At 43.4% G+C, this 27996-nt stretch overlaps 1 protein-coding gene across 1 annotated transcript; it reads left to right on the top strand.

The window, feature by feature from the left end:
• The first annotated feature begins 174 nt into the window (after window positions 1-174).
• Window positions 175-19863, top strand: NFRKB (nuclear factor related to kappaB binding protein). The gene is given in 27 exon segments (XM_040534614.1): window positions 175-329; window positions 956-1109; window positions 1555-1756; window positions 1852-1979; window positions 3082-3256; window positions 3471-3572; window positions 4150-4223; window positions 4633-4717; window positions 5169-5224; window positions 5226-5350; window positions 6078-6186; window positions 6671-6797; window positions 7698-7763; window positions 8556-8635; window positions 8723-8766; window positions 9226-9286; window positions 10164-10338; window positions 10949-11055; window positions 11522-11645; window positions 12110-12189; window positions 12896-13116; window positions 13221-13494; window positions 13820-14038; window positions 14527-15312; window positions 16033-16139; window positions 16893-17028; window positions 17795-19863. Coding segments are annotated over 26 exon segments (3924 nt in total). The 5' UTR covers window positions 175-329; window positions 956-974; the 3' UTR covers window positions 17921-19863.
• The last annotated feature ends 8133 nt before the right edge of the window (window positions 19864-27996 follow it).

The following is a 27996-nucleotide window of genomic DNA, read 5'->3' as shown; positions in this document are numbered from 1 at the left end:
ATTTATTTATTAGTTCCGGTTTTAACCGCCTTTTCCCACCGAGAGCCCTGCCCTTTCCGGGCCCCGTCATGGCGGCGGGGAAGCGACGCGGCCTCCCGCCCGCCTTCCCACCCGCGGCTCTGCGCAGGCGCGGCGGGGGCCATGGCGCGCGTGCGCGGGGCCTTGAGCAGCGGGCGGCCTGAGGGGGGCAGCGGCTGAGGGGGGCAGCGCCGCCGGCCCCGGGCCGCGTCCCCCCCGCAGCGGGGGTCGGGGGCTCGGCAGAGGGCGGCTGGGGCTCGGCTCCCTCGGTCCTTGCGGCCCCGGGGTGAGGAGGGGGCGGCGCCGCTGAGGTGAGGAGGTGGGCTCCGAGGACGGGCGGGGGGGGGGGACGGGACCCCTGTTTTAAGTGTGTGTTTTTTTTGGTGTTTTCTCCGCGAGGTTTGTGCCTTTGGGTCTGAGGAAGCTGAGGGTTGTGCAGCTGTTCCCAAATCCTGACCCCGGCCAAATCCCGGGCTGTAAATTGAGCTTAAAGGAAACCTGAACTTAGACCCGCCTTGAGCTTTGCGTGCTCAAAACCCGTCAAAATGTAAACGTAGTGACTTATTTGTGGTGCTTCCTCCTGCTAGTGACAGCTGCCGCGGGTAGGAAGCGGCGTGAAGCGCTTTCCTGTCATGCTGGGAGGGTCGTGGCTGGTGGCCCGGCGTGCCCCCCGCAAGGGCACCCCTCTGGTGCCACGGGCAGTTCATGTCTTCCTGGGGTCTGTGTCCCTTCAGCAGGCTGTGTGGCTTGTGCTTAAACCACTATTTAAAATCATAGAATATCCCGAATTGGAAGAGACCTACAAGGATCATCGAGTCCAACTCCTGGGTTTACTAAGTGCAGTGTTCACTCAAATGTTGTCAGCCTGGGATGGAGCTGGTCTGGGGGCTCTGGTGGGTACCGGTGGGTGAGGTGAGGGTTTGCTGCCCTTGCTCAGGAGCCGCAGAGGGAGGAGAATGGACTCCCTGGATCACATGCTGACCGACCCCTTGGAGCTGGGGCCGTGCGGGGAAGGAAATGGCACACGGATCATGGAGGACTGCATGCTGGGCACAACGAGGGTTAGTCTGCCCGAGGACCTTCTGGAAGATGTGAGTAGCACTACGAATGTTTTGTGTTCCCAGAGCCTTGACAAACAGTATGTTTACCTCCTGTCCTGGGGCTTACAGAGGAGAGCAAACTGAAAAGGGATATGTTTCTGACCCCTGGAAAGGGTATTGAATAGCACTTTGAATCTTGTCAGTAAAACAGTAAGACCTTTCTGTCACGTTATTTTTCTAGGTAAAGATCCCTTTTATTTTACAGTTATATTTGAGAATAGAATAAAAGTTTTGTTTGTTAAAAGTTTTGAATTTATATGCTACTTGATAACAGTATTTATTTCGTCAGCTTTCTTCCTTACACTGTTGCTTTCTGTGTTTGATGTGAAACACCATCTCGCGTCCTGTGTTACTTAGCTGCAAAAAGCCTTGAGGGCTAGAAAGTTGTTAAAGACGTGTACACATTTTCTTCACTGTTGTTTTTTCCTTTCTGTAGCCTGAGATCTTCTTCGAAGTTGTCAGCTTGTCGACATGGCAGGAGGTGCTGACAGATGCGCAGCGAGACCACCTGAAAACATTCCTGCCTCGCTTTCCTGAAAACAACCGAGAGCATCAAAACAAACTCATCTCTGCGTTGTTCAGTGGCGAAAACTTCCGTTTTGGAAATCCACTGCACATTGCCCAGAAACTCTTTCGGGGTCAGTGAGTGTGATACTCTTTTGTGTATTTTCGGTGTTAAGTTCTTAACTTGCCATTAATGAAAACTGAGGCAATTTTTACCTCTTTGTTATAGATGGGCACTTCAATCCTGAAGTTGTGAAATACCGGCAGCTCTGTTTTAAGTCCCAGTACAAACGCTACTTAAGCTCTCAGCAGCAGTACTTCTACCGCCTGCTCAAGCAGATCCTTGCTTCCCGCAACGTGAGTATCTTGTCTTTGGGGCCTGGTCATCGCCTTCTTGTGTTCTGTAATGAATAGGCTGTCTTTACAACAAAGTGTCTTGGTGTTTGTGCATTCCTAGTTCTCAGAGGACTTTCTGTTACTGAATGCTGCTTTTCTGTTTTTCCAGTGGCCTGTATAATATAAGAACACTAGAAGCATTGTTATGTTTGCAAAGATGCGTATCAAACTTCAGATTTTGAATCTCTCATAGCTCTCACTTGTGTAGCATAGCATGTTTTTTCCATGCCCATCTCACCCCCTGGCTTCCTTCTTGGCACTTCATTTTAGCAAGTGAATCTGCCTCAATTTTTCTGCCATTTATGTCATTGTGAAACAAGTAACTTTGCTAACTAGGTAGTTGTGTGAATTCCACAGCCTCATTGGAGACTGGTATAGAATAGATAAAAAACTCTGATTCTGGTGCTGTAAATCCCTGATGAAGTCTTCCTCTGTAGATAGTGTTGTCAGCTTATCTCTGCCACCTGAAACGTGTCCTTGTAAATGCTTGCTTATCATTTCACTAAGCTTAGGCATCGCAACATACGGTATACATGGATGAAGAAGAAAGTGGCTTTATTAAACACCCCATAGTGATACAGGAAAAAGAATACAGAAATGTATAGGAAGCTATTTCTATATATTTCTATATATATAATATATATAATATATATTCTATATATTTCTATTGTATAGTCATAAGGGATAAATCTTTTCTTCAAAAGAGTGTTCCATGTTTGTGTTACACGTTTGGTATGGAAACTGTACAAGTGGACACAAGACGAGTGGTTAGGGGCTCCTGAACAGTCCACATAAAGTAACAGTGAGGCATTGTATGTGCAGATGAAGATGCAGAAACTTCTTATTAGCTCCCTTCTTGCCTTTTTCACCCCTTTAAATGATGGTCTAAAATACTGGTTTTAAAGTTGCCAATCTGACAAATTCCCTTACGTTTTAAGGGTTGTAAAGAACTGAGCTAGTTAGCACATCAGCTCCAAATGTTAAATATCCTGAAAATGTGAGTTAAGCTTAACCACCCTCACTTAACCAAGATATCTAATGTCACTCGTATCTCATCTTCCAGCACTTGCTGGAGTTAGCTAGGAAAGGAGGCCCTGATATGACCCTGAGGAGAAAGCATTTCTCACCATCATATGATGCAGAAGAACGGGACAGACGGGCACATCGGCGCTACCTGAAGATTCTGAGGGAAGTGAAAGAGGAGTGTGGAGATACCACCTTGTCTTCTGATGAAGAAGGTAATGCCCTGTACTCAAGGAAAGATTTAAGTGTGAATGGAGAAAAAACATTTTTTTTATGTGAGGATAGCCTCTTCAATAGAGGAATGAAAACTGGACTCCAGTTTTAGTGGCTGCACGCTAATGAACATGGGATTAGGATTACCTAGGTTTGGGGGTGGTACGTCTTGCAGAAATGTATTTATTCATTTATTTATTTATTTGCATATTTAAGATCTAAGCTCCTGGCCTCCAAGTTCTCCAGCACGTTGTCCAAGTCCACCGATTCCCCTGAGAGTGATACCCACGTTATCAACCTTGGATATGAAAACAGCAGGTGAGAACCAAACTAGGTGTCAGTAGGGATTTGGGGATGAGAATTACTTTGAGAACCTGCAAGGATTTGGCGGGGAAAGTCTGTTGCTTCATGGGAAATCATGTAATGCTTCTTTTTTGTTGTCCCCAAAACGTCCAGATCTTCTCACGTTTTGGTTTTCTCCTTGAAAAGCTAGTATTTTAACATAAGTCTTTACAGGTTGTGTAATGCTACTGATTTTTCTGTTGTATTTTTCCTTAACGGACGAGCGATTAGTATAGCATGGTTTGAACTGTTTTGGAGTATGTGCTAAGGGAATCCCTCTGAAGGTTGCTGTAATCAAGCCTGCAAAGCCTTTGTGCAACACACCTGGTTCTCACTTTTCATTTCCGTGCTTGCATCAGCGAATAAATCTGATCAACCAAGGAAGAAAGCGTTGAAATAAACTGGTTGATTAAAAGACTGAATTTCCTTGACTTACTGAAATTTGAAGATTACTGAGAATGGGAACAAACAGAACACGGTATTCTAAGTAGTCTATAAAGTAAGAAAACAAAAATCTGCAAATTATCTGACTTTTTTGTTGTTGTTTTTGCAGACAGGATAGAACTTGGGGAAAGTGACTTGAAGATGATGCTGAGGAAGCACCATGAGAAACGAAAACGTCAACCTGTAAGTTGACAAAAAAGTCTTGGGGGGGCTGGTATTAGATGTTACCTGTTTGTCTTTTTTCTTTTAGCTGTAAAGTGCTTCTGGGTGACAAGAAGTGTGTGTGGCCACCCTTCAGTCCTTTAATGTAATCTATATTTAATCATTGGAGGACATATACAACTCTTGTTTGTTTACCTGCTTAGAAGTATTCTGTAATTTTATTGATGTGTGATTACTAAACTTAGTCAATGAAAAAATTGGATTTCAGGGTTGGAAGCCTTCCCTGTTTTTTATTGCAGTGAATAACTTTATATGCTGATCCCGGATAAGTTTGGCACATTTCAGTATTTGGTTATCTTCTGTACTCTTGTTGCTATTTTAGTGCTTTTTGCTTTCCTGATTTTCCTTTCTATCCTGTTGTACCGTGTAGGACCACCCAGATTTAATGACAGCAGATCTGACTCTGGAGGACATCATGACTCGTGTGAATGCTGGCAGGAAAGGTTCCTTAGCAGGTCAGTGGCTGGAACTGGTACTTGTGCATTGCATAAACACAGGGTATCAAAAGCTAGGGATGGAGGAAGTCTCTCCTGAATGCTCTTTACGTAGCTAGCTAGCTGCTCTGAAATTGTAAGTTGCAGTTGCACACAGGTAACTCCAGTTCGTATTGAAGGTGCTTCCAACTAATTGATGGAATTTAACTTGTATTTCTGCTCTAAGCAGTTACCTTCACCTTTCTGATTCCAAATATGTTGGTTTAAAAAATCAAGTTTTTCTGTAAAAACAGTGCATTAAGGGGAAAAAAAAACTCATGGAAGTAAGTAGGAGGATGGAATGGACTGGTAGTGAATGAGTTTGCACTACGTACGTTTTTGAATATATGCTTAACAATATAGTTAATGATCCTCACTGAAATATAGTAAGATGTTTTCTCATTATTTTTCTTACCTTTTGTCATACCTAAAGCCTTATTTGACCTTGCAACCCTCAAGAAAAAGGTGAAAGAAAAGGAAGATAAGAAGAAAAAAAAAGCTGAAGATGATTAAATCTGAGGTGGAAGATCTGGCTGACTCTCTTAGCAATGCAGACGGGATCCCATCACTGTCTCAGGATCCTTCCCCCATCCCTCTGTCATCTGTCAAAGAGGAGTAAGTGCTTCAGGGGGCCCTGAATACTTTGAGGGGATGAAGAGCGCAATGGATGTTGCAGCTCAGATTTTTGCAGTACCTTTGCAGATCTTACTAGGTGTAGTTACCTCTTTCTGTTTTGTCTGGCTTTTTCACCCATGATGGGATGAAGCAGCAGCAGAATTTCAGAGCTGAGAAGAGAAGGCACACTTGGAGGTGTGCCTTCTCCTATTGATGAAAGGCTGAGAGAGCCGGGGATGCTCAGCCTGGAGAAGAGAAGGCTCCAGGGAGACCTCCTTACGGCCTTCCAGTACTTGAAGGGGTCTTACAGAAAGGGTGGAGAAGGATTCTTTACTCGGGTAGATAATGATAGGGCAAGGGGGAATGATCTTAAACTAAAAGAGGAGAGATTTAGATTAAACATTAGGAGGAAATTCTTCCGTGTAAGGGTGGTGAGGCCCTGGCACAGGTTGCCCAGAGAAGCTGAGGATGTCCCATCTCTGGAGGTGCCAGGCTGGATGGGACCTTGGGCAACCTATCTGGTGGGTAGCATCCCTGCCCATGGCAGGGGGGTTGGAGTTAGGTAATCTTTAAAGTCCCTTCCAGCCAGAGCCGTTCTATGAAGGACATTTGTCTTTGGTTTTGTGCATCTTGGAATGAGTAAAATGTGGAATGTACATCTCTGTGTATGAAGATGTATATTTACTCGGAAAACTTGTACTCTGCTTGTGTTTTCCTTCATTTGAAGACCTCTTGAAGAGATGAAGCCATGCCTTGGTGTAAATGAAATATCTTCCAGCTTCTTTTTCCTTCTTTTGGAGATACTGTTTCTGGAAGGACCTGCTAGTCTCTCTGTGGTAAGGAACCACCCACATATTTAGGAACCTTTGCAGAAAGCAAAATTAGGTTTTAGGATTTGTTTATAGCTCTGTAATAGTGATTTTCTCCAGAGGTGTCCTGCTCTAAATTACATTAATGTAGATTCCACACACACAGAAAAAAGGCAACTCTTTGGGAGTGCATATCACATTCTGTTTTTTAACGTTTCATAATTCTACTCTATTGCATACGTAAATCTTTCCATACCTGTTTTCAGATCACAATTAGATAAATTCTTTATATCAAAGCTGGTGATGGTGGAGAATTTTTTCTCTGTTTTTGGTGTCTGTTAGTCTGAAATACCATTTTATGGTTACTTGGAAAAGTCAAGTGATCTTTTTTTATGAATATAAAATCTTTCTTTCCCTGGACGCATTTAGCTGTTTTGCTTTCCTCTTCTGTTAAAAAATTCATAGTTTAAAGTGTGAGATCTTTAATAGAATATTTATTTTTCCTTTTCAGCTTGAGGATAAAGTTCTAGATTGGCAATCTTCTCCTGCCAGTGCACTAAATAACTGGTTCTCCTTTGCCCCTAACTGGTCTGAACTGGTTTTACCTGCCTTACAGTACCTAACAGGTGACAGCAGAGGTAAGAATGGCTGTTAAAGATACTTAGGGTGCTTGTATCTCAGTTCCAATCAGTGCTGGTTTATATTATACCTCCAATCAAATTTTAATTCATCATTACAATAAATCATTGCATTGTTGACAGTGTTTTTATTATAAGCTGTATGGCTTTCTTTTTCTTGATTGTGGTAGACTCAGTTTGCATGTGGATAGTAGATAAGACCCAGCTCGATTCCAGTGTATGTGAAACTGAAACAGGCAGTTTCTCCTGTTTAGATTGTGTGCTTCAGGCAGGATGTTTGGAGCAGGAAGAAATTAGCCTTTTCCCGGTACAAAGAGGTTATGGTTGTCTTTGGAGATAATGAAAAATAAACTAGATGATGCCCTGAGCAATCTACTGGAAATGTGAAGTTGGCCCAGCTTCGACCTGGGGCTTGGACCAGCTAAGTTCCACACATTCCTTTTAAACTAAGTTATTCTGTGGTTCTGATTTGCTTAGTTGGAAGTTTTAAAGGGAGAGACAATGTATATTGTTGTGGTCATTGCAACGTGGATCCTTAATGTTCCCCGCAATACTGGTGAATACCATAAATCTGAAGTTCGTTTCATGTGAGCTCAGGAAGTAGTTACCATACAGCAGCAGTTCCTTGTGCCTCACAGCATGTGAACAGGATCCCATCTGACAGCCTGTAGATGAAAGGCTCATTATCCTGTTCTTTTCTTTTCTTGGGATTGATCTGTTACTCCGAGATGCTAACCTTCCCTTTGGGCAAGTATAAATTTAGAGGTGCGCTTACATAATCACTTTAAAATGCTTCATTTGTCACTATGAGTCTAACTTGACGATTTGCGTTACAACAGTAGGATTTAGGGGGTTGCTCTTGTTGTTTGCTGTCTCTGAAATGCACATCTTTCATTGTAGATGTTCCATCCAGCTTCTCGCCTTTTGTTGAATTCAAGGAAAAAACTCAGCAGTGGAAATTGCTTGGTAACTTGTACTTTTCTATTATTTCTACTATGGTAAAGGTTGGTGGTTTTCTCCAGGACTCTAGCTTGCTACAGCCCAGAGAGAAAGTCCAGCAGAGTTATTAGTTAAGTTGTTAGACCTTTTGTGTTCTTTTAGCTGAGCAAAAATGTCTTTTACATTCAAAGCTTTCACAATACACTATTTTCAAGAGCAGACAGAGAGTAAGTGAGCAAAGGCATTGAACTTTATTTATGTTGCTGACGTAACCACGTTAAATGTGCCCAGACTCATACTGAGTGAATTATAGACGTCTAGCATTTTTGATTTTTGCTTTAGCTACTAGGCAGAATTTTTGATTCGTAACTATAGTGACTCTTGGTCATATTCACAGGCTTAAACTGGCTGAGATTTGGAGTCAGGAAGGTATTCCTCCGGCCCCTTCACAGCCTTTGGCGGAGGTTATGTAGGCACTTGTTTCTGCTCAGGGACTTGGTGACTGGGTTCACTTTGGAAACTGGGGACCATCTGCAAATGTAACGTTGCTGTATCTCAAACAGTATCTTGGCTGCTATGCCTGGAGTTGGAGCACCATCCTTCGTACCAACATAGGGGACTTTATAGGTTTTAGCACTTTCCTGAGCCTGAATGTGTTTAAGTAGTGAAACTGGAGCATCTGTGAAGTGTGTAAGGCGCCTTGTGACTGGTGATGCATAGAGGTTGGAAGGGAGTAGGAGGTGGTTGGGAAGTACAAGCAGCAGCTGGCTTAATAACAAATTATTTCTGTTTCCTATGTGTCTTGATTTCTTGGACTAGGTTCTTGCCAAGATCATGAGAAGGAATTGGCAGCACTGTTTCAGCTTTGGTTGGAGACCAAGGACCAGACTTTTTTCAAAGTGAGTCAGAAAAATGGTATTTCAGCGGCCTAAAACCTGATGGGCTGTATCCAATGCTGACATGTCTGTTTGGTTTTTTTTTGGTAGGAAAATGAAGACAGTTCAGATGCTACAACACCAATTCCCAGAGTGTAAGTACATAATACTGCTTAAAAACTTCTGCGGTATGTGCTAAAGCTGTGGAGTTTGGTCCTTGCACCTCTAGATCTGAGCAACTGTCTGCTTAAAAGAAAAATATTTTGCATCATGGGGCAGGAGGGAATTTGTTAGTGTTGAGTTTATAAATGTGTTAACTATACTTTGCAAAGTCAGCTGAGTTTTCCCAAGTTCGCCTGTTATCTGAGCAGACGTGTAATCTAACTTGCATCCTGATTACTAGGTTATTTACAGTCCTTGCTTACTTTCAGGTAGGCTATAGAGTGTACTTTAAGATCTCTGCGGGACTTAATTATATCAGCATAAATGCTTTCAGAATTTGTTCTATGGTGCCGGAAGAATTTGCAGGAAGGGTGAGGTGGCCTATCCTTTGGGATAGTCTTTGTGATTGCTGTGGGCTTGTTGCTCAGAACTGATGGTGATCTTTGTTTCAGAAGGACTGACTATGTAGTCCGGCCTAGTACTGGAGAAGAGAAACGCGTGTTTCAGGAACAGGTGAGAAAATAATCTTTTTAATTTTAAATACACACACTGAGAGATTTGGCCGTTAAATCAAGAGAATTTGTATGGGATGGGAGTTGTATACTCTCCAAAAACTTTGTTAATACAAAAGATTTACATGTTTTTTCTGCCTTGAAATAGGTATCTCAGCCTCAGATAACTAGCTAACAATATAGCTCAGCTGCTTATCTCAAAACCAGCTGTATTTCCAATGGGTATTGGGCAAAATTGATATTGTTAGTGCCAACATTTCTCTCTACTCTGCCTTCTAGCAGATGAAGATGACATATCTATATTTTTTGAACAAGTATGAGTGTAGAAAGCAGAAGATAAGTGGCAATAAGTGGACCCATACATTTAGTCATCTTTTCTGTAGTAGATACGAGTTTCATTGTGTCTTTAAGGCTTGTGGCCTTGCTGGAAAAATGTGTATTTTATAGGGTAAACACATGATGAGGCATCTTCTCCCTGGGTACATGTGCTGTTTGCATGGTAGACCATCCGGGTTAAATTTTGGGAATCTCTCTTGCCAGATGAGAGGAGGAAAATGGCACATTGCCACTGCAAGCAGAGCTGTTTGCTGGGCAGAATGCCTGTCTCTGGCACCTCTGTAGTCTGCGCAGCTACTTAAGAATGAACCTGATATATTGCACCTGGGCACTTTGTTTATGTGCTGCTTTATATTCTGCTTGAAGTAGATAACGCTTGTATTGATCCAAAATAAGTTTATACAGCAATATTTGAGCTTTTAATTAAAAAAAAAACCACGCTTTATCTACGGAATGGTAGTAATTTAACCCATATTCAGTTGCAAGCTTCAAGTCTTTGCATCTACATATACTAAATTTAGTCCTCTCGTTTAAAAACACAGGAACGATACCGTTACAGCCAGCCCCACAAAGCTTTCACTTTCCGTATGCACGGCTTTGAGTCAGTTGTTGGTCCTGTGAAGGGGGTGTTTGACAAGGAAACATCATTAAACAAAGCCCGAGAGCATTCTCTCCTGCGATCAGACAGACCAGCGTATGTCACCATCTTGTCTCTTGGTAAGGCGATGGCATCCTTTGCCAAAAATATTTTTTAAACAAAAGAAAAAGACACTCTCGTCCACCCAAACAATGACTTTAGGAATCTACATTATAAAGGGAAAAGTGGATGAACTGGTATGACGTAAGTGAAGAAGAAAGAAGAAAAAAATTTTTGAAATAAAGCTGATGAAATGCTGGGAGCAGGAATAACTAGAAGAGGAAGCATCTGTTACTTTTCATCTGAGACAAAATGGGAAGCAAAGAGGAGAGTCCATGAGGCTGGCTGAAGCTAAGGCTCATATAACTGGAAAACAAAGAGTGGTGGTTTAAGCCTGTTGTTGTGAGATTGGGGCATTGCAAAGTCATTCAGGGTTTGAGTGCTGGTCTTCACATTCGTTGTGCCAGGCACCAAGCCAACACAGTTGATGTACTTTAAAATGATCGTTTTTATTCTCTGCTCATATAGTCATCAGAGGCCCTGAGAGACGATGGGCACTAGCTTTTAGTGAGCAAGTGGGCACTATAAGAGTTGAAGATAAGAAAGCAGTACGGAAACGTATTTGTCGAAGTATTTGAATATAGCTATCAGGTTAGGGATGGAAGCTTAAGCTCTAATTTTCTATTTCAGTTCGTGATGCTGCCGCTCGCCTTCCTAATGGAGAAGGAACCCGTGCTGAAATCTGTGAGCTGCTTAAAGATTCCCAGTTCCTAGCTCCTGATGTCACAAGCGCTCAAGTAAGTTGGGTGCTATCTAGGAGAATCAATTGTATTCTCATGGAAAAACACTGCTGAGACCCAGGCAGTATGCAGTGACAAAAGCCCAATAATTTTTATGCTGCTTCGACTGGAAAATGAGAGCTCTGTAGTATTATGGTGAGCTGCTGCAAATCTGTACTAAATCCTGGAGGAAGGAAAATAGCTGGAAAAGCCACGTGTTTAACACTATGTCACACAGCTGCTCCAATATGAGATTCAGAAACAGGCAGTTTTCAGAGCCCTCAAGTTTGGTGAAGCTCCATTTAATCCACAAAGGCAAGCAGAACCCCATGCTGCAACATCTGCTCTCAGTCAGTTCTTACTCAAATGAAGATTGGTAGCAACTGACTCCGGTTTTATACCAAATAGGATTGGCTTTTCTGTACATGACCTCTGGCTAGCCCGACCTGGGACATCTTGTAATCCCGTGAATTCTGAATTTCAGGTTAATACTGTTGTTAGTGGTGCTTTGGATCGATTACATTATGAGAAAGATCCCTGTGTGAAATACGATATTGGACGCAAGTTGTGGATCTATCTACACCGGGACAGGAGTGAGGAAGAGTTTGGTAAGCCTGGCTTGGTGGTACTGCTTGGTTCTGTATCTTCAGAACTGAGAATGTCTAAATCTCATATTGTTTTTCACTTGCCGTACTCTTGAGCTTCTTCAGTCCAGATGGATAATGAACATTAATTCACCAGTCTAGCCTTTTTCTCTAGTCACTTTGCTAGTGTTAGTCCATCAACACTTAAATCAAGTCTTGCAGAGCAGTGTATTAGTTCGTAGTGAGTATTTGTTACAAAAATAGCGCTCTGCAACTCTAGATTTATTTAGGTTGACAACTTCAACACATCTTTGTTCCAGCCTTTTTGGGCTGATTTGCCTTGGCATTTTTCTTTATGCTATTACACGTCCCCGTGTGCATGTGTGTTTGATTTCTTTTCTGAAGATGAACTTACGGTTTTGGATGGCCCCTTTGGTAACTCAGTTTGCTTGTGTTCAGGATCCCTAACCAGTAATTTGTATTTGCAGAGCGGATCCATCAGGCTCAAGCTGCTGCAGCAAAGGCCAAGAAAGCTCTTCAGCAGAAGCCAAAACCTCCAGCTAAAATGGTAAATTTCTTTGCACAGATGCTTTTGTGATTGGGAATGAGGTATGGGTTTAACTTGATCTGTAAATTCTGTATCCAACGAGGCTGATAAAAAATTACCACCTATTTTATTGCTTTTTGAGTTAACAGTTCATTATATTGATGAATGTGAGAGGTAGTCTAGTACCAGTGCACAGAACGAAGTAGGAGAGAGGGAGCTTTGCGTCTCCCAGCTTTGACTGTAATCCATGTTGATCTTAAGAGAAGAAAGGTCAACGGAGTTCATTTGGGTTCCTCATCTTAGGGATGGTCTCTTCAGATCCAGTTTTGAGGTTAATCTGTAACAGAGCGTGTGGAACATGTCTGCTGCTCTCCCTCTTGCAGTGCTGAAGCTGTCAGGATTTGGATGTCTTTCTTTTATTTTTTTGGTATTGATAAGAAATATCTCTAAAACAGTCACAGCTGGCAAATTAACCAAGGTGGATATCTGAATCTTTTGAATGTTTGTCACTGCTGAGATGCCCTTCTTCCTGAGAACATGAGCAGCCACACTGACCAGCCCACTTGTGGCTGCAGGTGAGGAAGGCAGGCCATCACTCATCTGTGACTTCAGGAGTTTGCACCAGGGCATCATTTGTAACTGTACAGATCCATTTAAAGTCCTCAGAGAGCAACAGTCACAGCCATTTTTTGTAAAGACCTTCATGTTTGGCATGGTTTCTTTGCAGAAGTCTAGTAGCAAGGAGAGTTCTGTGAAAGCACTCCCCAGCAGCGCGTCAGAGCCCAGTCAGCTGAGCCTTAGTGACTCCAGCATGCCACCAACTCCAGTGACTCCTGTGACACCAACTGCACCAGCATTGCCAGCAACGCCTATTTCACCCCCACCAGTGTCTGTAGTTAGCAAGAGTGTGTCTAGTGCCGGCTCAGAGCCAGCAAAACCCAGCCAAAGGTATGCTCCCCTTCTGTCTCATACATCACGTATGAGTATTCCTGGTTCTTTCTCAGTTACGTTCTGCATCTGTACTGACCTTCTGGCTTTTATCTTTTCTATAGTGTTCTTCTGGTATCATCCCCTACCATGCCACAGCTTGGGACGTTGCTTTCCACAGCCCAGAGTTCACAGACACAGCCTGGGCCCCAGGCACCTCCCGCCCGGGTGGTAAGTCACACCACGTCCTCGGGACTGCCGCAGGTCCGGGTGGTCGCTGCCCAGTCCAGCCTCCCAGCTGTGTCTCAGCAAGCCCCGGTGGTAACGCAGCAGCAACCTACATCAGTGCCTCAAATCCGTGTTCCAGCTACAGCCACGCAAACCAAAGTGCTGCCTCAGGTAAGACTGGCTGCATGGAAATGCGGGAGTAGCTCTGACTTCTAATCTGTGGATCTCCCTCGTATTTCAGTACGGTGCTCAGGGATTGCTTGCTCTCTTGGGACATGCAGTAAATGCATTACAAAGCATAGAAACTGTTACGTATAAATAATGCTGTTTGGTGTCCCTTTTTTGTCCCTGTTGCCAGTTTATATGGCACCATTAATTTGTGCATTGCAGTAAAAAGTACAGAATTTGCGTGCTAAGGCACGAGACAGAAAGAGCAAGTATTAGTCAGGCTTGTGTTAGCCTGCTCATAAGCTGCCTCTGTGTTGTCTTGCTTTAGGCTGTGATGACTCTACCAGTAAAAGCTCAAACCAGCCCAGTGCAGGTGCAAAGACCAGGAACCTCCGTGGCAGGACAGACAGGCATCACCGTGACAGGACTGTCCGCAGCGCCCAGTCCCGCTGTGAAGCCAGTAACCAGTTCTCCAGGCAGTTCTGCCCCGAGCACCTCCTCTACCACTGTCATCCAGAACGTGGCTGGCCAGAATATCATCAAGCAGGTGAGAGGGAGGGAGAGACGAGGGTGACCAAGCTGTTTTTCATTTGTTGTGACGGACATGATATGCAGATGTGAAAAGAGTGAAAACTACAGTGAGCTATCATGTCTGAGCTGGTGGACCATGCAGCTTTAGGCAAGTGCTGGTTTGCTGTATTTGAGCCCCATTTTCGTGCACAGGTGAAAAATGTGTTAGCGCAGGTTCTTTAACTTACCATCTTCAGATGTTGATCTTTTTCATTTGTGTTGTTTGAAAGAGGAACCAATTCCAGAGTATTTCATATGGTTTTGTGAAAGCTATGTAATGAGCAGCCCAAACTATTTTCAGCAGTGTAGTGAGCAGTAGCATCCTGTTGAATGCTAGTCGCTCCAGTCCTCACAGGAGAAAAGAACACTGTGCAAACATCAGCCTGTGGGGAAGTTTTACTTTTGTCTGACTGTGCCTTGGACTGCATTCTGGTTTGATGTAGTTGTTTCTCTGGTCTTTTCCAGGTGGCTATTACAGGGCAGCTTGGCATGAAGACCCAGCCGGGAAGTGGCATCCCACTTACAGCTACTAATTTTCGGATCCAAGGAAAGGACGTGTTGCGCCTACCGCCTTCCTCAATCACCACGGATGCGAAGGGACAGACTGTGTTGCGTATCACCCCGGACATGATGGCCACCCTGGCCAAATCTCAAGTCACTACTGTCAAACTGACTCAGGACCTCTTCACAGCAGCTGCTGGAAGCAGCAGTAGTGGCAAAGGCATCTCTGCAACTTTGCACGTGACATCCAATCCTGTCCAGACTGCTGATTCTCCGGCCAAGACTAGCACAGCCACTTCTTCTTCTTCGAGCCCAGCTGGCAGCACAGTGGTTAAAGTGACTCCTGACTTAAAGACTGCAGAGCCAACAAGCTCCGCTTTCAGACTGATGCCTGCTCTGGGCATGACTGTGGCAGATCAGAAGAGCAAAGCCATTACTACAGTGGCATCCACGGAGGCCAAGCCAGCTGCTACTATAAGAATAGTGCAGGGGCTGGGGGTGATGCCACCCAAAGCTGGGCAGACTATTACTGTAGCTACTCACGCAAAGCAAGTACCCTCTTCCTCAGCAGTGAGCGTGGCTGGCACAGTCCATACCTCAGCTGTCTCGTTACCAACCATGAGCGCCACAGTTTCAAAAGCAGTTGCTGTGGCCTCGGGAGCTGCAGGGACTCCAATAACTATAGGCACAGGAGCCACCGCTGTGCGGCAGGTGCCTGTCAGCACCACAGTAGTATCTACGTCACAGGCAGTAAGTAACGCTGAACTTCTTGTGGAGGTGGGTGAGAAAAGGAATGATGGTGTATGAGTGATGGTTTCTTTCTGAAAACTTCTCTTTATGTCCACAAAAGCTCAAATTAAGTACTGTAGAATGCAATTCTGCAACTAATTTCATGGTATTGGGATTGTAACTAAGTACTGAATAACCAGACAACAGTCAGCTGTCTGTCTTCCATTAACTCCTGTTGAGAGAGTGAGATCAACTTGGCTCATCAAAAGTTCTACTTAGTGCAGTTCAGCATCATGCCCCATGCCTCTGAAATAATTTCTTTTGGAATGGGGTCACAACTAGAAGTGCTTGTTACTTGTATTAACATTTATACTGGTTTGTACATTAATATAATCTTAATGCCCAAAGCTGAACGTACTGTAAGCTGTATCATGAAAGTTGAATAAGCTAATTGACAGTGCCATGGTTTCATAAGGATAAAAACTCTGTGCAGATGCAGTGATCCTTCCCAGAGAAATATTGTAGTGCAAGGATGACGTGGGTTTGCAGGTTTGAGGCAGCTGGGAAGTGAATGAAATGGAGGTGAATTTGAATTAGCCTGAAACAGCACACAGATTCCATCAGCAACACTGCTGTTGGTGTCTACTCCTGGGGCTCCTGAGCAGCAAGCTGAGTGGTAATTGCATGTTGCCAAGCAGTTTCTCTCCCTGTGGCCCCTCACGTGTTCTTCAACTTCTCTAGGGCAAGCTACCAGCACGAATAACGGTGCCTCTGTCAGTGATCAGCCAGCCAGTGAAAGGCAAGAGTGTGGTGACTGCCCCCATCATCAAGGGCAACCTTGGGGCCAAGTGAGTACTTCGCATCCGGTAGTTTTGCTTTAGGAATAGGCTGAGGCAGTTCTCTGCTCAGTTAGGTTCCTGGGGCTTTAGCAAGCAGGTGGTGGTAGTGACTTAAATCTGTTGACAGGCCCATTAACAGCAAGAAACTGAAGGAATATGGTGCCTGGCAATGAGAATGGAGTCTTTGTGTAGGTGCCCTGAGATGTAGGTTCTAGCAAGAACAGTGAAGAAAATAATGTTCTTTGCCTTGAAACCAGCTATTAGATTAGTTCTTTGTTTGAGCAAGAATTAAGCTGGTGACGTACCTAAAAATATTTGCAATCTGAGACCATCTCTGTTAAACTAGTGCCGTGTTAACTGCCTCAGTGCAGGTTCCTTCGGCATTCAAGTATTGCAGTCTTTCTGTTTATTCTTCCATAAATTCTGGTAGTGTCTGCCTCAGTTAATATTTCAAGGCAGAACGCTGCGCGCTTAGCTGTTTTCTGCATTCCTTGGGAAGTGTTCGGGTCTGATCAGACTCGCAGACACAGTTCAGAGTTAGAGGGTTTGGTTTGTGTGATAGGTAATTCTCATCATGAGAAATGTTGACAGAAACTTTTCACTTGTGTATTTGCCAGTGTTGTGAGACAAAAAAAAAAAAAGAATAATTAAAATCATTAGTAAATTAGCTAAGTAACTGCAATCTCCTAGCAACTGAAGAATAATTTGTAGAACTAGCCTGCTCTGCTGTTTATTGACCTTTCAACAATTCTCTTTCCTTAGCATCAGTGGCTTAGGTAGAAATATCATCCTGACTACGATGCCAGCAGGGACAAAACTGATCGCTGGGAACAAACCAGTGAGTTTTCTGACTGCACAGCAACTGCAGCAGCTGCAGCAGCAAGGCCAAGCCACACAGGTAACGGCAAGGAGAATGATGCTATTATTTACTTTTTTGATGACTTGACATATTCACGAGGACTTTACGTTTGATGCATGGGTTTCCATAAAAAGTACAGGTGCACGGCTTGGCTGTAGTGTTTGCATTAAGTACGTGCACTGCATCGTTTCCTTTACTTTTCCTGCATCCAGTTACGGTTTTTAATTGTTTTTGAAGTTCTGATAGTATAATGAATGTAAAACTAAAAGTCCTGTCAGGAAACATTTCCAGTTGTTTGAAGGATCGTTTTTACACGCTTGGTGTTTTTTTGTTTGTTTTGTATCGCTCTCTACTTCAGCTTCTGCACGTCACCATTTCTTGAAGAAATCACATCGCTTCTTTGTATAACCATCTTTCAGTCTGGAAACCTAGAGTTCTGTAATTCCAAAAAAAAGTTATCTACTTTAAGAGCTGCTAGTAACAAGTCTTCAGAAGTGAAATATCCGATGGATCCAAGTCCTTCTGAAAACTTGTAATAGCAGCTGATATATAGGTTTTTATTCAAATTAGGTTTTAGTTCTTCCTCTCTAATCTTGAGACCTCTTGCCACCCTCCCAAGTGAACAGTGGATGGAAGGATATTCTTGTGCTGTATTCTGCTCCTGATATGTTTTGGTGCTTGGTCTTATTCACATAACTGAATTTTTGGTGGCAGAAGCAGTTAAATTAGCAGTGTGATGCAGGTGCAACGTGTCACCAGGTTGTTCTTGACATGAGTTGAATTTTTCTCTTTCCATTTCAAACAGGTCCGAATTCAAACAGTACCAGCCTCCCATCTCCAGCAGGGAACGGTGTCTGGCTCGACTAAAGCAGTTTCCACTGTGGTTGTGACAACAGCTCCATCTCCAAAACAGACCCAAGATCAGCTGTGAACACTGGTTTGAAAACAGATTGCTTTCCAAGAGCTTCCCTGAATCTGCTGTCATCTTCCATCCTACCACCCAAGGCAACCAACCACAGTCACGGCTAGGGATTGGACTGGACTCTGTCACGTGCTGAAAGCAACACACATTGCTTGTCTGGAGTCAGCATTGTGTTGTCTAGGTAGAAATTCCACAGCAAAAGATGCTGTATCTATAAAACAAGATGTTTCAGTCCAGAGCTGTAGAGCCAAGTTCTGTGGCATTCAGCATTTAAGAAATGTCTTCCTTTTCTTTGTTCTTTCCATCTGAAAGTCTTTTTACAAATGGCCATCTGTCATTTCTGTGCATTTTGGGTTGTAGACAAGGCAGTTAATCTTCCTTAAGGGTCTTCCTTAACCAGGAAAACTTGCTTGGAAGGGGTAGCTCAATGGTTTTTCAAAGTCATGAAGAGGAGGCATCATGCATCCTTTCAGTGGAGTCTAGCTGTCACTGATTTTATATATGTGACTTAAGATTGTGGCTTGGACACCAGGGTTTGTTTGTAACATATCCTGGAAGTAGAATCCTAACACATTCAATGTAGTATTTATATAGAGACTTTTAAAATACCTCTGCCCTATCTCTGAGCTCAAACTTCTGGTTGAGCAGATACCACTTCTGTGTCAAATTTCTGTCAAGGGTAGTATGAGAGTCCCTGTTCAGGACGGTTCTTGCTGTAAATAAAAAAGCTAGTACCCATGAGAAGAATGAGAAGTGGAGGAGATGCAAAGAGTCACTGTGTGAACAAGTCTGTCAACAAATGAGAGTGTATTGGAAAGGAAAAAGAAAATGTTCACCAGAAGCACCGTGTTTTCATTTTCCACAACAAATAAATCTTTTTATCAGTCAAAAAAGACTAGCTTGTTTTAAAAGTTTGGAATATGTTTTCAAATATACCCCAACTGTAGTCTCTTGGACTCAGAAGAAATATTTTAACCCATGATCCTGGCCTTCAGTTTGGTTTTTATCTTTACAATTTTCTCTCTTTATAAACTTGTTTGAATTTTGCACATACCGGAGATGAGTTTGCTGTTCTGATGTGACCTTGAAGCTATCTCAGAATGAGATCTGAAGAAATGTTGGACCACGAGAAGAATAAAAGTGCAGAAAGCCTTACGAATCTCTCTGCCATCTCCATTCAGTTTTGTACAGCTTGTTGTTTCATGTACATGATTGCCTAGCTTGTCAAGGGCTAATAGATTGTCCATCTTCCTTTGTAAGATGGTTCTTTCTAACATGGTTTCTCTTGTGGTCTCTTTTTTTTTTTAAAATGTGTTTTGCTCTGAGTTACGTCTTATTAAATATAATACATTTAAAGAGCCAAGCTTTAAAGTTCAGCGCTTTCCAGTGCTAGTGGAGCTTCATGACAGAAGCCTGAGCTGGAGCTTTGTGTGTTGCTGTTCAGACCAACTGCAACTAGGCAGAGCAAACTGTTCTGAGCTTTGGGCTGGGTGTGTCAGTCTTTCTGTACGGTAGCTGCCCTACTTACAGGTGGGCTGGAGGAAACTGGGTATTTAAATTTACAAAGTAGCTAGCTGCAAGCATTGAATAAGCAGAACGCCAATACACCACTTTAAAGCAAGCGCTTCAAATAGTTTATATGCCACAGGAACAGGATATGGGGTGATAACGCTCTTTTGAATACCTGTCTTACTTTGTCGATTTTTGTGCCTCTTGTACCTTAAGTCTGTCAAACAAGTAGACAGCCAAAAGGCTGTGGACTGGGAGGTAGGCGAAGACATTCTTAAGTCCTTGTACAAATCCTTTTAGTTGTGAAGCTAAAAATGAGAAGCAGAAGAAATACAACTTCCTTGTATTGCTTATGTGAAAGAGCCTCTAAATTCAAAGAACAATCAAAGATAATCCCGCTCTGTTAGTTCTATTTATAATAAAGTTCTCAGTGTCAAAACTTACAATCAAGTGCTGAAAGATGATTACAGTGTGAAGCACCTTAGATTTCTGTGAATCCTCTTGCAAGTAGCCCTGTGACTTTGTCTCCAGCATTAAGTTTAACAAAACAAGAAATGTGCATCTAATTGCATGAGTTCAGTGCGTCTCCGAGATTGTTGCTGCTGAGTTTTAAGAGTCTTGTTGTTTGAATCATCGCCATCTCCTTCCTTCCATAACTGTCTGCTAAACTGGTTGCCTTCATGAGCTACCTTGACATGCATGACTGCTTGACTGGAGCCCATTCTCTGCTTTTGAAGCCTGTGATCTTTGGGGAAAGAGCATCAGTCACTGTCAGTTTCTGATGTGGAAGAGCTACATGCTGGATGGAATTGCACACTGCCTTGCGAGAACGAAGTACGGCCTGTTCCATGGTTCAGCTGCCACCTATCTGATGAGTTCCTTCCACTTTGGTTGAAAAATAACCTTTAAGCTACTGCAAGTATAGAGAGCCTTTGGTTTTAATAAGTAACTTAATTTCCACACAATATACTGAAGGGCAGAGAAGGGCTTGAGTTAGTTTTTTGGGTGCATGCTGGGACTAGCTGAGGGTATATTTAAGCTAGGCTGTGTGTCTAGGTGGTGTTTGCTCCTATGTCCGCTTGCACTGGGGAGTGAAAACTGCTCCAGACGAGTACTGCTGAGCTGCACCCAGGAGCACACACGCATGAGTAGAAGCCCAAGAGAAAGTAGTATGCTGACAGTAGCCCTTTTCCAACAGTTTGGCCAGCAAAGGCCTGAAACTGAAAGGGCTTTCGGTCTGATACATCTCTGCCATTACCTTTTTTAATTAAAAAATGGAAGTGCAGCCTGTTTCCGTCACAGTGAGATCCTCACTAGAATTTCACAAGAGCCTTAATTGTTTCTTAAAAGTTGTGGGGTAGGTTTATTTCTACCAAGAGAGTATCATGTAATTATTGCTTACACGAACTGAGTGTGCTACACAAACTGCTGCAGGCCATTTAAAGCCACTCTAACCTTTATTTTAACAACTGCCCATTTTATTTAAATCGTGGGGGAAATCTGTATTTATATACCTCAGTAAGATGCCCTCATAGCCTAATGAACTCTCCTTGGCGTTGCTTCAAATGTTCCTTCTTAAAAGCAAAGAGTAAATTGAGCAACAACCTGCCCATTTTTAATAGCTGATCTTCATTTCCCAATTGTCTCGAAGTCACCAGCACAGTTTTTAAGTAAATACAGAAGCCTTGTTACTTGTTTTTCACAGGGCAAAACTGAACCATAGAAACAAGAACAAAGTAGCAGCAGACTCAGCTTTTGCACTTGGTTCTGCCTCACATGGGTGCCTGATATCGGGACCCTTCTGTCTGAGTACTGTTCGCAGTGCAGTATATGATGGCAGTCTGCTGTTTAGGCTTTTCCCCCACAACCTTAAACACAACGACTTGTGACAGTAAGTGGGAAGAGACGTGGGGAAAGGAGAACGTGCTGCTGTGTCCTATGTGCCAGCAAGAAGACCGCCTCAAACAGAGATGTGTTTTGGTACTGCAGTTGGGTAGCAACGAACTAACCTCATTCTGAAACTTACTTGAATCGTAGTTATGTGGAAGGTTAGATGTGTTGTAAATCAAATGGCATTCACAGTGCCACACTGGGCCATTTAGTGGTGGCTAAATACATCATTCACTCCTTTTTATGGTCACATCCAAGTGCAGCTGTGGGAATTGCCACCAGCAGAATGGTTAAACATTAACACTGTCCTCTGCTCTAGCCTTAAATAACTCAGGGAAAAAAAAAGAAAAAAAAATAGTACTTCTGTGCCTTGATGGTCAGTTTGCATATTGAGGTGCTCCTCATGGGCTGGTTCAGTTGTTTGTACAATGGTGCGAAAACTTCCGTGAGCCAGGCAACTGGTGTGTGCTGGAACTCGCCATCATCTGTTCACCTTGTATTTCGAGCCGCGCTGAGTTACTGACCTGGTGCTTCATTCGATAAAAACCTCAGGGTGGCATTGCTGTAGCTGATAAAACTTTTGAATACAACCTGAGTACGGTCATTTAATGGGCATTCTGTGAACGTGTACTGAAATAGAGGGTCATTTTTGCAAATCACGGACGCCATTCCTCCCACTGTGCCTCTCCGTGTCCAGTCCTGCTGCGTACCAGTAAGTGATGGGATAGCCAGGGCTAACAAGGAGTAGAATAACAGTGTGCCAGGAGAAGCAGACGGTAATCAACATTAAAAGTGCAGTGTGGGTGGACAATACGCTGTGTAGTTTTGAGTCTGGACTCCATTAGCACTCCAGCATCTTACAGTGGCACAGTGTATCTCCCGGTCTTTGCTGCCAGGAGGTATCAAAGAGATGTGGCATCTGTTTGCAAAGGGAAATGATGGCTTCCAGAGATGGTAGGCTGGATTCGTCTTCCTTAACTTATGCTTTAAACTTCTAGGTACAGAATCTGAATTACTCACCACTGAGACCTCCAGAGGCCAATTCATCTGATCTCCCCCAGATTCTTCCTGTAGGATGAATCGCTCTCTGGATATAACCAATTTTTTCCATGGACTATAAAAATAATTCTGGGTGACTAGCTTTTGGCTTTGACTAACTAATTTGGGCTTTTAAGTAATTAGCTTAGGGATGATGCATCTTACGTAAAGTGACCAATCCAAGAGTATGTGGGAAGATTGTGGTAGTACAAGGTATTAAACTCAGATCTCTCAGATTCCATTTAGTTTTATTGCTAAATTATTCTCGTTTGTCCCGAGACATGAGCCTGTCAGCTGACAGAGCTCTCAAAGTTTTAGAGTGTGATTTTTTCCCAATATAGTGTAAACACTTTGCCTTTAAAATGATCTCTGATACTTGCTTTCCCACAAGTCCAACAGAGTTCATACCTGTGAACTGTGGTAAGACACTGACATTCTCATTCACCTTTTAGAGGAGCCCTGATTTCTTTTCAGTTATAAATGCTACCAGCAATTTCCAGTTTGAGCAGGGATTAATCTTGTGTAAGGTGTCCTGCATTGAGGCAGGACTGATAAAACTGATAAATCGGAGGTAAAAGTTTTAAGGACCAATTTGTTCACTTATGTCTAGAAGTATCTGCCAAACTAATTTGGTAAGCCTTATATCTGTGTCTTGTAACGTTACTTTTTCTCACCGTCCTCCAGTTTGCAAAGCCTGGAGCAAAGTAACTCACCTTCCAGAACCAAAATCCTTGAGGGAGGAACATACTGGTCTTCAATAGCTCCAGGACCAGACGGTTTTGCAATGACGCTTAGAGAAAACAGAAGACGTCACCAAATCCAGGAAGGGGCGCTGCTAAGTGGATGCACTGATCCAGAGCAAGGCGGTGGTGGCCCTGAAAGTAAAAGAGCAAACCTGCCAAAGGTCGTGTCATCTTACCTGCTGTGCTGATGCTGCAGAAAGAGTTAACAAGGACCTGGAAGCAAGGACCTGAAAAGATGCTGACGTTGTTTGGAGCTGGGTAAGTGACTTTAACATGCCGATGTGTCACTTTGAATGACTTCTCAGCAACGGGAACATTTTTTGGTTTGTCCCTGGAGAAACAGTGGTTAGTTGGTATTTATGAGACAGAGGGAAACACTACATGCAAAAATATGCTTGATTACTTATAAAAGTATTTGCGCTGAGGGCTCTTTGACCACTTAAGCAAGCTGCCTGAAAGCCCGTGGTGAGAATTGTTTCTTCCTTGTTCTCAGTTACACAGTGAAGATATGGGTATGGGCAGACAGTCAAAAGCCCTTGAGTCACTGCAACTTTGTGAATTACTAACATCTCTTTGCACTGCCTTATTCTGCATGGAAATAAGTTCTATTTCATAGCTGGGGTGGCCTGAGTGTGTGTAGTGTAAATGCCAAGCAATAAGCTGGTGAGCTGTTGTGTTGTGGTTTGCTTTTAACAGTGTTCCTGTACTGAAATAACTCTTCCAACTCAGGTTGTCGTGTAATGACTCTGAAGCTGCCTTAAAGCTGGTGAAAAGCAGAGAGAGACAGTTATCCGTTCTGTCAGTTGGGTTGTCACAGTGTCATATGCAGTCTCTGCAGGATGCTGGCAACTTGACAAGAATCATAAACTTCACTGAGTTATTCCAAACGTGCTAGGAGAGCAGGGCAGGCAGGAACATGTTAATATGCAAAACTGAGGATTCCCTAAAAAACCCTAAGTGCTTTGCTGTTACAAAAATAGCACCCTATGTCTTTGAAAGGCGATGTGAAGGTGTATTTAGGTAGCTGTGGCCAGGAGGAAGAGCCCACAGTCAGAGGGTGAGTCCTGCAGGGGCAGTACTTCTACAGTCTCTGTCTCCTGCTAGAGCAGGACACGTGTAAATACAGGCAGTAAGGAGCACTGTTAAGCGTAAACCAAGCTGCTGTTTATGTTTTTATTTACACTTTGTAATTAGAAAGCTGGGTTTGTGTCTGGTTTGATAGGATTTATTCTGGTTTTGTTTTTAAACTTGTGTTGTGGCTGTGAGTCAAAGTGACGCAGACACGGTGAAAGGGCGCTGTATCTGCCCGGAGTCAGCAAACTCAGGAGCTCCTTCCATAGGGACAAAACAGTGCTGCTCTTGCAAGATGCAGGAGACATCGGAATGGCTCTCAGCTTCAGGTAAGCCCACACCACCATCGTGTGTTTCAGAGCAGGCCGTTAAGTAGCTGAGTGGATTGGATTGCCTCTGCTGGGCGTACGGCAGCTGTGTCACCGGCTGTCGTGGTCCTGTTGCTGCTACCTTGAACCCTGGCAGCATCCCGAGTGGGAGAGTGCTGAGCATTTCTGCTGTGCCAGAGAGACTGTGGATGAGGTAGGTGGTTGGCTTCGTGCATCCAGGCTAACAGGTTCACCCAGCTGCTAGTGTTCGTACTGTAGCGATGCAAGGAGAGTCCCGCAGGAATAAACTCCGGGGACAAAAATCCTGACCAAAGACACAGAGCAACCGAGGGAAGGGAAGAACAGCTCTACTATCTGTCGTAGGGCAGGCTTCTATAGGAAGTTAGTGTCTCTTTTGAAACAAATACATATATACTTGGAAAAAAACAGGCAATAGGTTGTCTTAACTCTGTAAATACCTGTCAGTTTTTCTGAAGCTAGAAAGCAGACACGTCTACTTAAAGCTTATCTAGGAACTATGGCAGGAGAAGTTCTTCAAAACCCATTAAGCAGCTTCTCTTTCTTTTCCCATTATTGAGGGAACTTAGTATTTATTGTTTGTAATGGCATACACTGATCCCAAGGTGCTGCCGAGATGGGTGAAATCCCTCCAGACTCCCTGTCATAACACACATTTGCTAGAGAGCGAGCACCTCAATCTCTGCTAAAAGCAACTGCAGATAAGGATTCTGGCATTTGCTCAGTTTTGCATTAGAGCTGTCTGCTGGCACAACTTTCTTTTCCTGATTCAAAGTCATCTGCAGAGGTTAATTTTTTAATCAGCTTCCTTTTTTTATTCTATTACAGTGTATGGAATATATTTTGGATGGTGGCAAGGTGACCTTCATTTTTAAAATCTTTTTGTCATGAATGACTAGCTCCTTTGGCAAAAGGGTTCTTCCCAACAGAACAAGTAAGAAATATCAGCAAAAGATAGGAAGTATAAATGAGCCGACAAAAATTCCAGTACACTTGAGATTTCCATATTTCAGATTTCAGTTTGCTAGGCAACAGTGTTTCCTAACTGGCTGGAATATGCAGAAGCACTAGCAGGAAAACAAAGGCCATTTTAGGCCACATCTCTCCATTGTCAAGGCCATTTTTTCTGCCTGTTTTGTGTGGCACAGCTAGCGTGATAAAAAAGGATGCTACTGATGGGTTTTGACACATGCCAAGAGCCAGGGAACTCCTTGATGTACTGTTTTCTGCCAAGGTTGTTTAAGGTCATTTGGCTCTTTTTCCTTAAAACTTAAAACACGTTTTTTGAACTACAACACGCTACAAGCTCCTGTGACCTGCAGGACAGGTATGTTGTCTGGAGTGAAGCTGCGGTTTAAGAATCAGTACCAGCAAATCCAGGTTAGGTTGGGTCTAGCTCAGGTGCCACACGTGCTTGCATTTCCTTTTGGGTTGGCGAGAGCACCCCACAGAGCTCTGGCCAGCTTTGTGTTCCCTCTGTGGAAAGAGATCAGATTGGAGCAGGGTGGGTAGGCAGCAGCTGGCGCTGCATGGAGCTGGTGTTGGCTGGAAGTTAAGGGAAGGCTCGGAAGAGAAGGTGAGTGTGCCCTTAGTGATAACTGACGGAGATGTTGAGATAGTTTATTATATCAAATCATCTTATGGAGCAGCACGGCATGGCACTCCTTGTGCAAGTTATCTTTTCTTAACCACACTGTTGTTGTTCCAAAGGGCAACCAAAGTGCCTTGCCATAGCTGCTGGTAACCAAATCCGTAGCTGCTGGCAGGCTTGTGATTTCTGATGAATTTCTTAAGGAAAAACTGTCAGCATCTGTGCATCTTCTGCTGTAAGGCTGTTTTCTCCCGTGTTGAAAAAGGTGATGTGATAGAGTATGAATAAGTCTTGCTTTGTCTGGCAGGGCTGCACCAAGAAATATTTGGAAGATTCAGGACAAGCTTCTGGGTTGGGAGGCAATACTAAGCAAGCAGACTTCACCAAAGCCCTGGGTGTTTCTTAAGCAGAGAATTCACAATAAAACATCCACCTGTTCTGATTCAGTACAGCGTAAAAAGAGGATAATTGCCTGTATTCAGTGCTGCTCACGTTTTGTAGTTATTACTGTGCAGTCAGAAACATACGTTGGTGTGGTTGAATCAGCACCCTCTGGCCTGGGGGAGCGAGAGTACTGAAATGCTAAAAAGAGAATTACTGGAATTATCCAAGCTGCTCATCAATAGTACTGCCAAAGGAAAGTGTCCTACAGGAGGATCACCTGCATCATATGCATAAATTCACATATATGTATGTACATATATATGCGTGTAGGATATATGTAATAAAGCAGCTCCTAATGATACATACCTCTGTGCTAGGCGTGCCGTCACACCTAGTCCTCTCGGTCAGCAGCTTACCACAGTCAGGTTCCCTTTCTCCCTCTTGCTGCGTGCTTCAGGTTGATGGCAGACAGCTGCTGTTTTCCACCGTGTTCCCCTGTCTATGCCAGCCCCCCCTGAGGAGCAATCTAAACTCTCCTAACTTGTTTAGGGCAGAGCTCAGTACCAAGAGGTCTGTCCCCACACAAACACAAGTGAGTTGATAGCTCGCATCTGTCAGTCTAAATTGTGCACGGAACAGGACAGAAATGATGGTGAGGATTATGTCTGCTCTTACACAATAGGGGCATTATTCTTTAAGTCAGGTGTGGTCGCCCTTTTGGCTGCATGACCTAGGTGAAAATGCTGAGATCAGTGGTTCTTCATTTCCTTTTCTTCTGTAGCCAAGTGCTAGTCCTGCTACAAATATTCAGTACAGCCTCAGCTAACTTCTAAAAGGCAGGGGGAAGCACTTTAGTCTTTCAGAAACAAACTGCAGGTATATGGGTGTGAGAACTTCCAATAAGAAAGTCTGCTTTTAAAAGCAAAAACCTGGCAAAAAATCCCTCACTCTATCATTATGGAAAGGGACCAACTAAAACTTTGGCCCAACCAGGTTTAAACGTTAAATATTCCAGATGAGGTACCTCTACGTAGGGGTTTTATGCCTACTCCAGGGCCCCACCAGGAGAAAGTTACAGGTGAGGTTCTTTGTACCATAGCATATCCTGGTTCGTTATGAGGTGAATCAGTTGCTGATGACAAATGCTGCTTGCTTCCACGTAGGTTTTTCTGTGAGATTTCCCTGTGCTTTTGCTATTGGTACAAAGTGTATGCTCCTCCTTTGTGTAACTGGATTTAAAGGTATGCTGTATCTTGATGCCATAAGCCTACTGATTCCCTGCTCATCATATAGATTTTCAAGGAAATGTAGCTAAAGAGATTACTTTGTTATGAGAGCACAAGTCAAAAAACCCTGATACAAATAACAGAATTAACCTGTGCCCTACACAGAAGTCAAGAAATGCCGTCTGCTTGTAGGAAGGACATATTTCAGCTCTTACTGTGTTTATAAATCTGCTGTCTCCACCACTGTACTTAGCACTGCTGCCTGCTATTGTGAGTGCTGCTGCAG

This window comes from Cygnus olor, chromosome 22 (assembly GCF_009769625.2).
Source record: "Cygnus olor isolate bCygOlo1 chromosome 22, bCygOlo1.pri.v2, whole genome shotgun sequence".
NCBI classification, from domain to species: Eukaryota; Metazoa; Chordata; class Aves; order Anseriformes; family Anatidae; genus Cygnus; species Cygnus olor.
This window is presented reverse-complemented; position numbering and strand designations above follow the sequence as displayed.